General features: G+C 41.5%; 1 protein-coding gene across 2 annotated transcripts in view; it reads left to right on the top strand.

Annotated features, from left to right (window-relative positions):
• Positions 1-5892: 5892 nt before the first annotated feature.
• LOC6545356 (protein naked cuticle) overlaps positions 5893-14904 on the top strand; it is a 41512-nt gene continuing 32500 nt past the window's right edge. For both annotated transcript variants that reach the window (XM_015157514.2, XM_001973260.3), the window contains exon 1: positions 5893-7051. In XM_015157514.2, the coding sequence (XP_015013000.1) occupies positions 6988-7051 (64 nt within the window). In that variant the 5' untranslated portion in view covers positions 5893-6987. The remainder of the gene's footprint in view (positions 7052-14904) is intronic.

The raw sequence follows: 14904 nt of genomic DNA, 5'->3' as shown, positions 1-14904 counted from the left end.
GCTGAATTCAAATTGCGTTAGCGTGATATTGTTGATTTTAGTTTGTATATACGAACAAATTTTCCAAAGATGATTTTGATGAACTCTTCCTTGGGCATGAGCATGGAATTGAATACCAGTGACATAAATCCGTAATAATTTCCATTCGTTTCTGTGTATTATCGAAGATATTAAGGGTCATTTCCCTTGCATATATAGGAACAACGGTCGTTTAAGCTTATTGAGGTTGTGGAAAATGGCCAAACATCAGCTAACGTTCTCAGTACTGTGCGTGTTTCTTCTCTTTCAAAGTACATTCCAACAAAGTACATTCAACTGTTAAAGGAAATCGATAGATTCACTGCCTAGAACTATGTACTATCAGTTTTGAACTTACAAATAGTGTTTTTTGAGATCTCTGCCGAATGAATACAGAAACAATACATATATATAAATTAATTATAAAAACATCATTATTTTTTTTATTTTTTACAACGCTTAAGAATTACATAATAACAATGATTTTAGTTCGTTTACATTTCAATTAGTTCCTATTCTACCCTTCAGTGTATGATCCGCTCCATTTTGTATCCATTTCATATTCCCTTTCAGTTCCTTATTATATTTCAAAAGTTAGAGAGCAAATTTCCATAATTATTTTTGTTGAGATCTTCCGATCTTTTGTGTCTGTCTACATAAGGTATTACTTTTTAGTAGTTGATTTCCATAGAGTTTTATTTAAATCGTTGTTTGAAAATCATAATATGAGATATGTGCGACAGAGATAAGTTTGAAAGTGCGCCACGAAGTGCGCCAGTAATTCGATTAAAGCTTGGGCAGAGATGCAGCCGAATTGATCGGCTGATGAATACGGATATGACTTGGATGGACCCCGTCTGGAAATGGAACAGAGTTCTCCTATGGAATTGAGTGCATATATATGTATGCTATACCATACCATACCATACCATACCATACCAAGTGCATGCAGAGTGTTCGTTGAGTGATGTGCGCGTGGATAATGAAGCAATGACGGCATGACTGACAAAATGAGGCGGCAACCTCTATAAGATCGGAGGGTCTCTCAAAGGGGCAGCCGCCTATGCACGACTCCACTCCACCGGCGACTTGAGCTCCGCTTGCGGCTAGAGCGTTTAATTAAAAGGCAACAAAAAGATGAAAAATACGAAATAATGGAAAATATATATGTATAAGTATAAAGGAAAAGGCGGCAACTGAGGCGTCGGCCAGCAGTTGATCATTATCAGATACGGCGGCGTAGATAATGCAGATACAATCTGGGGTTTCGGGGGGTAATAGATGCGGTGTCTGGGCAGCACTTTAAAAAATTATTTTTATTTTCGCTTGGCCCCAAAACCAAAGTTCCACACCCCCCTCCTCAAGCCAGCTGTTTGTAATTTACGAGTGGAGACCAGAATAAATGAAAAACTTCATTTTGGTCAAAGGCGCGTGGAAAAATAAATGAAAATGCATACATTATTAATACTTTGCCTGTGGTGCGACCAAGATTTCCACCACAGCTTGGCCGCAATTCAAGATTTCAGTGTGTTGCAATTTGATTATTTATTTTGCTTAATGTTTTCGAATGGTTAATTTAAGTTTGAGAGGGCGTGATCTAATCAAATGCTATCGCAGGCGGTATTTCTCTCATGGTTGCAGCTCGAATTATTGAATATTAGGTAATAAGTTCATTCGAAGCAATAGACATTAGTGAAATATCGCTATATATCTCCTTCTATCAATGGCTACAAGCAAATTTCGATAGGACTTTAATGAAAATCATATAACAAATGTCTGGAGCAGAGATATGATTATAGGTGAGATGTTTGTTTCGCCTTCAATCAGTATTATGGGATTTAATAGGCACGATTTACAGGGAAAAGCAAATGGAAATTGCCAGACCTGCAATGTGAAATATTTTATATGAGTTTCTTGGAAGAAAAATTAAAGAAAATATTATCTTCAGATCTTCAAAATATTCAAAGATGCTTCAGAGATGCTTCTTTCCTCGGAAAAAGTTCCTGAAAGCGCACAAAACACAACCCACTACCCGCCGCCACCCCACACTTAAATCGCTTTTATAGCTCCCATTTAATCTATAGCTTCCCATCATGTTTTTGGCGTCATTAATCTGGTCATTAAGTCCCACAGAAACCGTAGACCCATAGATACAACAGATCCACTCCCTATATACATACATAATATATATATGAACATCCAAGGCGGGCCTAATCGTTTGATGGACATCGATGGACGGCGGACTCTTGTAAATGTAAAATCGTAAAAATCCAGTTGAAATAGGCGGGCAAAAAGCGCCTAAAAACACTCATAAAACGGCCGATTGAAATGGCTTCATTCTGTAGACAACAATTTGTTGCCTCGTCGCTGTTGTTGTTTTGATAGAATTTTAATGTTTTCGGCCTAATAAGCAACAATTGGTTGCACTGCCCATCCCTTCCCCTTTTCCCAATCCCAATCCCCATCCCGGTACCAATCAATGCACAGTTACAATTTCCGCTTTGGGGCAGCAAACAAACTTACCCCCGCCCCAAACCAATATGCATCTTTTATTTTTCGTTGTGGGCCGCGTTTATCAAAATTAATTGGAAATTTTCGTCGTTTTTTAACGACTTCTGGGTAAAAGTCATTTGAGCGCCGAGAGGTGGGGACTTCAAAAGCAAAAGGCCTGTTGCACATGCTACCAAGGGACTGAAGATCTCTTTGGGGCTCATTTGGTTCTCCGGACCTGCCAGTTTTATGGCCTATAACACAATATAATTTCCTGTCAGTCAGACGACGAATGCCAAAAACTACAATTCATAATTGCTTTGGAAATATGTTTATAAACGCGTCCCACTCATCCACCAACATTGGGGGACAACTTCATTTGAATTTTACGACAACCGTACAAATACTATAAAATATAAATATTTATGGCCAGCACTTACAACAAAGTTAATTTATTGAATAGTTTCACAATGTACACGACTCTATGCCTATGATATTTATTTCAATTTCGTTCATTTACGACTTCCAAAAGAAAAATGCGGACTCTTTTCGTCGAGCCGATCGTGAATACAAGTATATATATATTTTAATGAGATCCAGCGCCGTTTCGATTGTGACGTAAGTTGAAAAATATATCTGCTTATCTAATTTATGTTCTCCCATTATTTACTGAATAAATTTGAAAAATTTAGAGCGCATCATCGTCTAGTTGTTGTGGAGTGTTTAATGGTATTTGAAAAAAATAATCATCAATTGTTGAAACCATTCCTAAATAAGAATACGATTTTTGCTTTGTTCTAGGAAGTTAAACAAAAGCATTCCAGATAATTAAAATGGTGCTTAAATTGCTGTTTTGAACGATAATTCTTAATGATTATAGGTACGATTTGCGAAACGATAAACGGAAGAAAACGAAACTAGTTATATAAAAGATTTAGCCTCTTCTTTTCGAAAACTTTTACAATACAATCTAATTAAATAAATAGACTTCATGAGATTGCCCCATTAATGCTGTGCCCGAAACTGCACCATATTTTGCGGAAATACCGTTCGAGACAAGGCAATTATGTTTATCTCCTGTAGCTAAAATGACCCCCATAACCTAATCAACTCCCCAATGCAAACACACACGCCACAGAGGGCCCGATTAAACTCGCCTAACCCTTCAAAAACTCATCAGCATTGCCAATATGTGTGAAGATAGGGAAATACCCGTGGAAAGCGGGGGAAAACTGGGCAAAAGGCGGGGGAAAGTGGCACAGAGCGAATCGAATACTGCCTCCTTGTCAATTACAGCGACAGTTGCCATGGCCGTCACTCCGTCATCGTCATCGTCATCGTCGTCGTAGGGGCAAATGTCAGGAACCCTTTATATGGCCGGCTGGTCAGATGTGGACAGGAACGGAACGCCGCCCACCGGATTGCAGGGCCGCCAGACATGTTCCACTCGTTTTTGGGTAATTACATTTGCAGCCAGTCTGTCCTGTCCACCGACTTTTGTCAAATACAAAGCGGCAAAATGTTGTGCGAAATTCAGCAGAACAAAGTGCAGGGGTTGCAGTGGCAGGGGCTCGGATGCGAAACCGGAGAAAACATAAATCAATATCGGCTACAGGGCGGACAGATCCCCGACATCAATCAGGGGCCCGCATCCGAAATGTACGCGGCCTCCTGAAATTAAGACGATGGATCAATGTATGGCGAAGGCACCACAAAGCAGGGGCCGACAAAGAAAGACAAGACAAGACAAGACCCGGGCCCAGACCCAGAAGAAGACCCGAAACCCTTCTGTTAGAAGGAGGTTCCCTCTGCCGCCTTTGTGGAGCCCCTTCGTGATCCCCTGCCCCTCCGTTCGATCGCGTGTTCTTCTTCAATTACAGCGCCATTATACCGAAAGCCGAAAACGTTTTACGGTGCGAAAGCCTGCGGACCCCGAGGGCAAAGTTAACCCCTTGGGAGCGGTCTAATCTCAATACGTATCTCTCTTTTGGTATAAATGTCAAAAAGATTTCTTCCTAAGTGTCCTAAGAATTAGGAAAATATTTGTATAAATGTAAAATCAAGGCATAAGGTAATCTTCCTATTTTGATCTTTTGATATGGGTAATTTAGCTTATTAAAACGTGGGGATATATATTGCTATTCAATAATCTACTTGGCACACAATCGAAGTTCCCACTTACTAACAACTGTATACTACACCCAATTGAACATTTTATTATGTATTTAATTTATCGTACTAAAACAACTATACAAAAATACTTGTATTCCAGCTTATGATTTAGTTATGCAAAATATGTAAGTGATTTCAGCTATAGAATGGACTATCGTTAATATATTTTATTAAATTAAAAAATATTTTTATTAGCACATGATATAATTCAGATACAGAATGAAATATCGTTAATATATTATATTAATTGAAATATCCAAACATACCCTAATTTGTTCCAGGTTGCTACATTGGGCCTCAGTGGGTTAAGGCAAGCCGATCACCCCGGGTTCCTTCCACTTGCTTCGATCGCCGAAGAAAGAAAGAGCTTTGTGTTTCTTCATCTTTTTTGCCTCTGCGGCGTAATTCAGGATTCTCCTTGCTCTGTTATTATCGGCGGGTTTGAGCTTGGGTTTGGGGTTACTTTTTGGTTGGTGGTTGGTAATTGCCCTGATGTTCAAGCTCAGCAGGCGGCTTCTTCTGCGGAGCGAAAATTGGGGCAGGGGCAGTGGTCGGGATCAAATTTAAAAACAATCAAATTTTTTTCTGTTGCGGCTATGCATAGAGGCAAATTAAAACCGGGTATTATGCGAACACGTGTATAATCAAAAACTGATGGTGGAGGGAGCAACAACCAGTCAAAATTCAGCTTGAAAGGTGTAAGCCAAAAGAAAGCTCTGAATTCGAGGCGTGGCAATTGCTGCAATCAAAGATGTTGCTCTAATAATTGCTTCTTTGAATGCAATATTTAAGAACATTCAGATTGGAAAAAATCACTGAAAATGTATCACTCGGATTGCAGGTACGCAAATTGTTGCACGCATTAAAACAAACCAATTTTTGTATGCGTTAAATGTTTTTAATATTTTGAATGTATATATTGTGTTTTCAAAATGTATATTTATTTAAATTATTTTTAGTTATTTGTTTTTATTTTCCTGCATTTGTATTATTTAAATTATAGCGAATGTTAGCAAAGTAAAGAATTATTACAAATTTGTTTTCGTGCTAAAATATATTCATAATATATCTCTTATTTGTTATGAATGAGAATTCCATCATACCCTTTTCGAAGAGAAAAAAGAGAAAACCCGCCTTTACGAACTTCGAGTTCGAAATTGAGAGAACGTTTTCGAAAGAGAAAGAGCGGCGCTCGAAGTCGAAATTCGAACAGCCGACTACGTTTTGATTCTCGAACGTCTCGCATTCAGATTGTTTTCGTCCGTTGATTCGAAAAGACGTGTGAACTGAGACTCGGAGGTACAGCGGAAAGTATCTAGAAGATACGCGTAGTTTGGCCCACCAAAACAACTACTGCCCGAACGGATTGTTGTGGCCCAGTGAAGTTATCGTTGAAATTGGAAATTGATCAAATGAATAAATGTATCCGCGAGATACGCCCAGTGAAGTTTTAATTTTCTAGCCGGAGAGGAAAATCAAGTGTGAAAAGCAAAAAGGAAAAACGAAAACCCGCCCCCACAACAATAATAAAATCAACCGGTACGCAACCCCCCGAAAATTGACGTCGCAGTCGCCCTCGTCGCAATCGTTTGGAAATAAATCGTGTTTTTGCATTTGTTGTTTTTTGTTGTTTATACGCCAAGTTATTTACGTCGTCGCAAAGCAAAAAGAAAAATTTGAATAAATAACAACAAAACGGCTGGCGAAAAACAAATCGAGTCGGCGAAAATGTTTTACAATTAAAATTACGCGCGCAGCGGGCACAAAGGTACCAATATACGAGTGCGAGTGCGAGTACGAGTATCTGCAAGATACACACACGTAGATGAAATAAAGCAGCGCAATATGCGCAAATTAAACTAAAATGCAGCACATCAGAGCTGTAAAAACTTTTACGACAGCGACTACGACTGGTAACTTTGCCACCCGCACAGTCGAAAATAATACCAGATACAAATTAAGGTCGCCCAGCGGCAGCGCATAAGCACGGTGGTACGGGAAGTGGCTGTGGAAGTGGAGGATTCTGTTTCCTCCTACCTGGAGTATATTAGTCTCAGTCCTCAGATCCTTACACAAAAGGATAGCCAGCCAGGGAGCGCAGAACGCACACACAAGAGCCGTAAAACATTTTGGGCTGCTGCTATACTGCAGGTCTCCTCCTCCCAGGACTCGTAAATTTCAAGCCCAACCACCACCACCCGAAAAACGGAAAAATAGAAACACCGAAAAATCCAAGACACCGCCAAGTAACTGCATCCTCAACCCGCTTATATATATAACTATATAGGTACATATATCCGAGCAGCGATGGCGGGCAACATTGTCAAATGGTGGAAGCATAAAATTCTCGGCGGCTACAAACAATTCTCAGGTAAGCGAAAGCCAAGCGTTCTCAACTTGTTTAGTGAATTTCCAGATAGTTGGCAGCAGATATGGAAAAGATGGATGTAAATGCTCTCGTGGGGAGAGACAGCTGGGCGATAGCATTCAGGGAAACAATTTGTGGGCTATAGCAAAGTAAATTAAATTAAAAGGTTGAGTGCGTCAGGGATTCCCTGGAAGTTCAGGAAGAAAATTCAAATTGCAGATAATCGGCTTGGGTTCTTGTAAAATATACACCTCGTGCTTTATAATTGCATTTACTATTAAAATAATTCCCTATACCTATACCCATCTACCTGAAACCAAAACCACTAATCCATGCAGTAGGTTTTCCTTATTCATTTTCCTGTTGCCCCTTATCGAAGGCCATTCCCATTAACATACGACTATCTGTGCCGAAGATCTAAAATATTACCTTCTCCCAAACAATTGTTCACTCACCCGCACACAGATATTTGTGTGTATCTTCCATTACCATTCGAATTCATTGAGTCAAGGGCTTCTCCCACATCCTTTTCCAATAATTACGGCGAACAACTGAAAGTTGAAAATAAAATGTAGGCAATCGCCCGGCTGCAGTTTTATCTGGAAGATACACAGCCGTTCGTTCGCTTGTGGTCTTTGGAAATGGAAATGGGGAGGAGAATGCCAGGGCAGCGACACACAAAAATAGAACGGAAAATCGGGCATGGTGCTGAAGAAGAAAAACACAACGGCAGAGCAGATCAAAAGGAAAGCGACCCATGAAAATAAATAGAAATTTTGGAAGCAGATCGAAGAGGCAAAGGGATCGCGATCGCGATCACTAGAACGTTTCGCCTTGGCTCCTGCTGCTGCTTAGAGCCGCTAGGCTCCTAAGTCATCATGGGTAGCATATCATGGACGTAAGTAAACAAGGCCCGCGTTCTCAAAGTGGGTTCCGATCCGAGTTGGAGATGGAGTTGGAATATCGGACGACCTTTCCGCCAAACGAGCACGTTGATGTCCGAATCGCTGAAGTAACATCAATCAATCAATGTTCCTTGGGTTCCTTTTTTCTGTCCACAAATTCATTGGAAATATTCTGGGGCCCCCCTCCGCCGCTTTACTTTTCTCGAGTATTTTTTTCACTGGTTTGTTTTGTTTTGAAGCCCCAGAGAGAGATTTCCTCTTCGGCATCGGCTGGCAATTGGTCTGCGCCAATTAAATGCCAGGCCAACACTTTGAACCCTTTGCAGGACGACAAGCCCCGTACACTAATTGCTGGCAGATGCAGGGGGAATTCAAAGGAAACCTCCAAAGGCACACCGAAGCATGCAACTTCAAAGAAAGCAGCCTCGAAAACACTACACAACAACAAACGGGAAGAGTCGGACAAAAAATGAAAATCAAGCGAATTGAAATGCCGACGCCGTTTAAAAACAACGTACGAACATTTCTTACCTGTTGCAGGTAAAACCGAAGGCAAGTCGATGCCGCAATGGAGGTGGAGTTGCCCCGTTGCTGATGGATGTACTGGGAAAAATTTCGCTGTCCTAGGACACTCAAATCCCAAAAAAGTGACATTAATAATGGGTCAATTAAGTAATGTGTAAAGTTGCAACAGAATAATGCCCATTACTCAAATATTACACTAATAAAAAATCCAAAATGTTAAAGGTAACATGATAGTTTAATTTTGCATGAATTATCACATTACCATTATATTTGTTGCATGTAATGAATGTAATACAATGAAAACCTTTTTCCTACAATTACTTAAGGTTGAATAATTATTTCCTGTGTAGAAAGCAGCAGCTGCTGCGAGGCCAAGATACTGATGCCGACTCATACACAAAAACCTTTTAAAACCCTCACGTTGATAAAACAACAACAATAACATTGGACATCAGCGGCAGCAAGTCGTCGAGCCGCCGCCGCAAGCAAAAATAATAATAACTGAGCGGCAGGCGGCAGAGTCGTTGCAAGCTCCCCATCCCCAACCCAATCCCCCACTCCATCCGCAACCCCAACTCCAGCCAAAACTGAGAAACTCCCCAACTCCATCTCGAAGATACATCCACATCCACAACCAACCAGTTCCGCGGCCAGGCCAACTATGCCAAACATCTCGGCAGCGGCTACACAAAAGCGGTTTAGAGACCAACCGACGATCGACAGACGGACAGATGGACGGACTTAAAGACAAACGGACGCAGAGACGGACGGACCGAGGAACGGCGATCCAGCGATCCAGCGAGCGTACTCTGTTTGTATCTTTGAGATACACACCGCGCCGATGCTGCGACTGCCAAGCTGCGCTTTGCGCTCTGTTCAAAAGATGCGCTTTTTGCTTTGAGGCGCGGCACCAGAGGCCGTCGTGCACAGTGGTTGAAAATTGTCTGTTTGAATGGGGATTATCGTGGGTACTTACGGGCAGGGAAAATATGAAACCCAAACTGAGAGGCTATTGAGGCTCGGAAGATTTTAAGCAGATTAAATACGATTTAATAGACACGTTGTAAATATGGATTTAAGCCATGCTTACGGGTGGGATCGGAATGTTTTATAGATCACATGTATCACTCTTAAATTATTCTACTTATAAGTTGTTATAGCTGAAAAGGTTTTCTTTTTGCACTCCTGTATAAATATAGTTATATATCTCTTATATCTCTATATATGCCTCATAGAAGTTATATGTGCATCTTTTTGTCTAACCATTCTTAACCAGAATAACTTGTGCTTGACCTTTTTACTGTCCCACCATTATACATCATACATTTATCGGACTGAATAAAGTATAACCTTTGACTGATTCATTAGTAAAATGTTTATTTGGGCTCACTTGTTCGTGTACTAGTAACCACTGTATCTTCTGCGGGTTTCACAACGTTCGCCTTGGCTTTTCTTCGATGCCGTGCTGTTGCTGTTATTATTATGGCTGTGGTTGTTGTGAATTACGGTAGAAGGCAACAGGCGAATCGCGTCGGCATTGCCTTCATGACAGGCCGAAAGCAACGTGGCTCGAACCGCACCGGGCTCAAATCGCAGCCCCGAGGTCCGGGAAGCGGGCTCCAGCTCTAGCTGCCACTACCAACTTTGACTTGGTACTTTTTGGCTGATCCGCAGAACTCGAGAACTGGAGGGGGATGGGGTTGGGGATGGCCAGGGAGCAATAGCCTGGTATAAGCAATTTTCGTAATATTAGCCAGGAAGTTGCCGCTCTGCCTTTCGATATGCCAGCGACCCTATATGGCCGGTTCGGTTGGGTTTGGATCGGTCGGATCGTTCAGATCCGATGGGCATTTCGCCTTGTTTTGGGTTTTGGTCCACCGCCATGGACTGGTTTTTCGAAGGCGGCTGCCAAGCCGAGCCGCACCAAACCAAAACAATGCTGAGCCGCCTTGTGCCAAAAGATAAAAAGCTGTTAGCTCGTAGCTTCTGCATTTCTGCAGGCCTCGGCTGCCCGGGTCGGGGGTTGGGGGTTGGGGCCACTCAAGATATATGTAATGACTTTTGAGGTTTTTGTTTTGGTCATCGGCTTTTGTTTGTGTTGATTTAGCAATTGGCTCTCGGGCCACTTCTTGGAATTATGCCGCACTTAGGCTGCCTTCGTCCACCAGACCATAACTTTTGGCCTAAAAACAATGCTTAGGCTTTCATTAGGGGGTCATAACTTTACCTGAAACGTTGCAGTGAGATTAAGATACAAATTAGTCTTGAAAACGCAAGGTTACGTTTAATTTCAGGATTACAACTTATTGAAGCTATCCAAATGGACAATAAAATCAAAGAACAACCGTTTATAATTATTAATACAAATTGCTTTCCAAACAAGAAACTAACTAGTACCTTGAAAAGGCGTGAAGGAAACACGTTCTAAGCAAATATTTACGTAAACTCGGGTGCCGGTTTGTACCAATAACTCTGATGGAAGAACCGTGTTGGCTCTTCTTCTTTGCAAATTATATATACGAGGGTCGGTACCTCTGACGTCTGATTGATAAGCGAACCCCCGCGCCTTATCTTAATAATATTTAATGCATGGCAAGGCGAAGCGTGGCGAGGCCGAAGCGAAAACTGTTGTCACCAAGTGGGAAGGGTGAACTATGCGGGGTCTGGAGCTATGGGGCGTTGGGGGGCTGTTGGGTGCCAGGGGAATAGTTTGTGTATAGTGAAAATGAAATTGAAAATAATACAAAACGCTTTGTCGGTCATTAGCTTTGAGTGGACGCCGCCACCGCCACCGCCACTGCCGCTCTTTGCCGCTTTTGAGTATTTTTTGGGGATAGTCGCGTCATTTGTGCGCTTGGTTTGCTTTGGGTCCGGTTCGGTTTGGTTTGGTTTTGATTATGTCAAAGCGAAAAAGCCGCCAAACATATGTGCCCCAAACCATATGGGTTTGTGCCTGCCTGCTTTGAGTAGAGCGGCCTGGGAAACTGTTGGGGAAGACCCCTTAAAGTGGAAACTCCGGATTTATTTAGCAGAGGGAAATAAGTTCATTAGGATTATATACCTCCTGAAAAAGCATTGTCTATATCAGTACTGCTGGGGCGAGTAATCATGTTTTGCTAAATAAATCGTATAATACATTATAACATGATATATTTCTTCATCTTAAAAGGGAGGTCTATATATTCTTGGTAGTCTGACAATCTTTTTCCATTAAACCGATTACTTGCCATGTCCACGCATATATGGAAATGATCAGTATTTAATGATTTTCCATTTTATCTCACTGAAGTGGAATGGCAGGCGGTTTTTCAGGGGGGCGATAAAACAAAAGGCGACTAACAAACAGAATACCAGCAAACCAAGCCAACTGACAACAAAGCGAACTATGGATACCCGTAGTATCTGTGTGTGAATCTGACAGAATGTGGGTGTGTGTGTGTGTGTGTGCGTGGGGGTATTTGGGTGCCTCTGCGGCGTTTTGTGTATGCGTGTCAACGGCATACACAGACACTTTCCGCTTTTGAAGTGGCTTTTAATTGATAAAAAGCAAAAAAAAGAAAAACAACAGGAGGATGGTTTAAACCGTAGCGAGCAACGACACATAAAATGGGCATTACACATACGCCATGGTGGCTTGCCGGAAAATTGAGAGCTGATAGCAGCAGGAAAAGCTGCAAAAGCAGCTGCACAACCACCACCACCAACGAGAACGACATTGATATTAATTCCCACGCTGTTGATGCGAAAGTGCTCCGCTCCTCTGGACGGGATTTATTTTCGGGTCTGGAACCGCATCCGCCCGTCCATTCCATTCCGTTCCGTCCACCTAGTTAAATGGTGAAAAGGTGTTGCAGTGAAAAGGATGCTCGTTGCAGAACAGATACTTTAAAATGCAAAATCTCCACAACAGTAGAAGCTATGTGCTTTGAGAATGAGAATAGACAATGGATGGCTTGCAGACATATGACGACAGTTTTGTCAGAAATTCTTTGCCGGGTGCTGGGTAATTATTCCGAAAACGGCAAGACTTCAATTCACGCAGACTTAAACTTTTCATATTTCTATCTCGTAAATACGTTTACTTCCAGTCCAACAACGAGCAAGGCCAACCATTTCAAAGGCCTTTTAGGAGAAACCAAAAATCCAGACTAATATAATTTGTGACATCAAAGGCTGCTTCAAAGCTAACTTGTCAAAGGAAACTCATAATTCTCTTAGCTTTGAGTTCACCAGCTCCTTCCACATTTTTCCCACACTCTCTCTGGACCAAAAATAAAATAAAATAAAATATAAGTTCCATTTCCTTCAATCGTCTGCCGCAGACAAAAATTAAACTGTTATGTTGCCGGCCTCTGCCAATTTATAGAAAATTTCCAATTGTGATTATTGATTATTCATTTCCTCCGCCGAACGATGGCTTCAACTTCAACTCGAGCTTCAGCTTCAGGTTCCAGCCTTATTTTCAGCTTGGTCTGGCGCACCTACATTTCGGTTTGGGATTGGGATTGCTTAACCCACTCTGTCCCGCGTTCCGGTTCCTCCTCCGCGCGCCAGGGGTTAAGTTGAGTCGTCTGCGGAGCCGGCATCATCATCGACATCATCATCATCATCGAAATGGTAAATTGGACTGCAGAGTTTTCATATTGGAATTGCTGGGATTGTGCTGTATTGTACAATAGTTTTTTCGTACCATTCTACAATTCTACCATTCCCTTTCCCGCATTTTGGGTTATTGTCGGGATTGGATTGCTTTTGTGTGGAGGGGCAGGATTGGGGGTAATCATAACGGGTCGCTTGTTAACATGCTACATTAAATTTTTATCAAGAGCCATGGCAACAGCAATCGTGGCGCACATCTACATCTACAGGCCATCGGCCCAGCTTACATAAATATCATAAATATCCAAAATAATGATGTTGTTTGTTGTTGTTGTACTCTCGTACTCTCGATTATTATGATTATTGTGGAGCGGCTGCAATGTAGCATGATTAACACAATACCGGTGGCAAGCTCAGGCCCCAAAGGGAAACAATCGGCTTGAGCAGAACCCAAAAGCATCGAACTCTGCTTCCCCATCCATGGATGCCCCCCTCCACTAACATACATTACAAATAATCATAATAACAATGGACCCTCATTGCCTGTAAAGATTTTTGGTACCGCTGACCAACTGGGAAAACTGTTTGAGGAAGTGAAGAGGGTTTCGTTGTTATTGTTGCCGTTGTGGGTGTGGTCAGAGCGGCATAAAAAGCGTTAAATTACAACATGAAAAATGCCCATGGCCAGTACTTAAAGTCTTTTTAAAAATAAAGCCACAGTGGAGGAAAAGTTGTTCATAGGCTAGTCGCAAATAAGTGTAAATTAAGCGAACGCATATGTATTGTTGCTTATTACTAGACAGTGCTATTAGCCATATATATAGAAATGATTGCTTAAACTTAAATATTTAATAAAATAATCTTAAGAGAAATGTAAGTCCTATGCCCTCAAAAGTGGGGATTATTTTATTCCATCAAATCTGACCAAAAGTCCAGTTCCACATAATACCCCAACCTTCAAGAGGTCATATATCAAGTTTCCCATTACCGCAAATAACAGAAAATATCTATGGAAACCTCGTTAGGAGTTCGAACCGTTGTAGTGAGTAAATATAGCTTTATAAATTATTTCCATGATTTATATAATATTTATTGCACAAAGCGAAGACCATAACAATAAACATAATGAAGGGACAAACAACAACAAACAAACAGCATGTACATGTACACATGCGGATACTTTAATGTATTTACGAAGTTGGAGTTTGTCTGAATGACGAAAAGTTTTAATCGCTTTGGGGGCGGACCAATGGAGGGCGGACTCCTATCCATTTGGGGCTTTATCATACATTCAACTCGCTATCGGCGGTATCACGTCATAAATTTGTAGCGCCAATTAATCACTTTTCCAGCGGCGGGGTGCGAGGGTAAAGTTTTCGTTTGACTGCATTGCAGTGCAGTCTATTGAATAATTGATGATGCATCTTGCAGATACATTAAAAATGAGCGTACTCAGAGATACAGAGCGCGAGCAAGGCCCACATAAGTATATTTATTTCTGTACAATGAACATATGAAATGCCAACAAACTGTCAATTCCAATTCATTAAAGACCCTGTGCGACGTGTGGGAAAAAAACGCCACCGACTGCAGCAGCAACAAGTTAAGATACAGATACAGATACGGATACAGATACGGATATGGAGCACGCAGAGGTACGGATGCGGAAAAGCCAGCAGAAAAGTATCTAGGGTAATGAGAGAATATTTCAAAAAGGACTGCTGCGTGCCGCTGAATTAATGAAGGGATGCAGAAGGGACTGCGACCGAAAACCCCTCGCAGCAAAGATGATAAAAAACTCTTATCAAACAGAAGCCCAACAATTTT

This window comes from Drosophila erecta, unplaced genomic scaffold, assembly GCF_003286155.1.
Source record: "Drosophila erecta strain 14021-0224.00,06,07 unplaced genomic scaffold, DereRS2 tig00000021-arrow-pilon, whole genome shotgun sequence".
Lineage (NCBI taxonomy): Eukaryota > Metazoa > Arthropoda > Insecta > Diptera > Drosophilidae > Drosophila > Drosophila erecta.
This window is presented reverse-complemented; position numbering and strand designations above follow the sequence as displayed.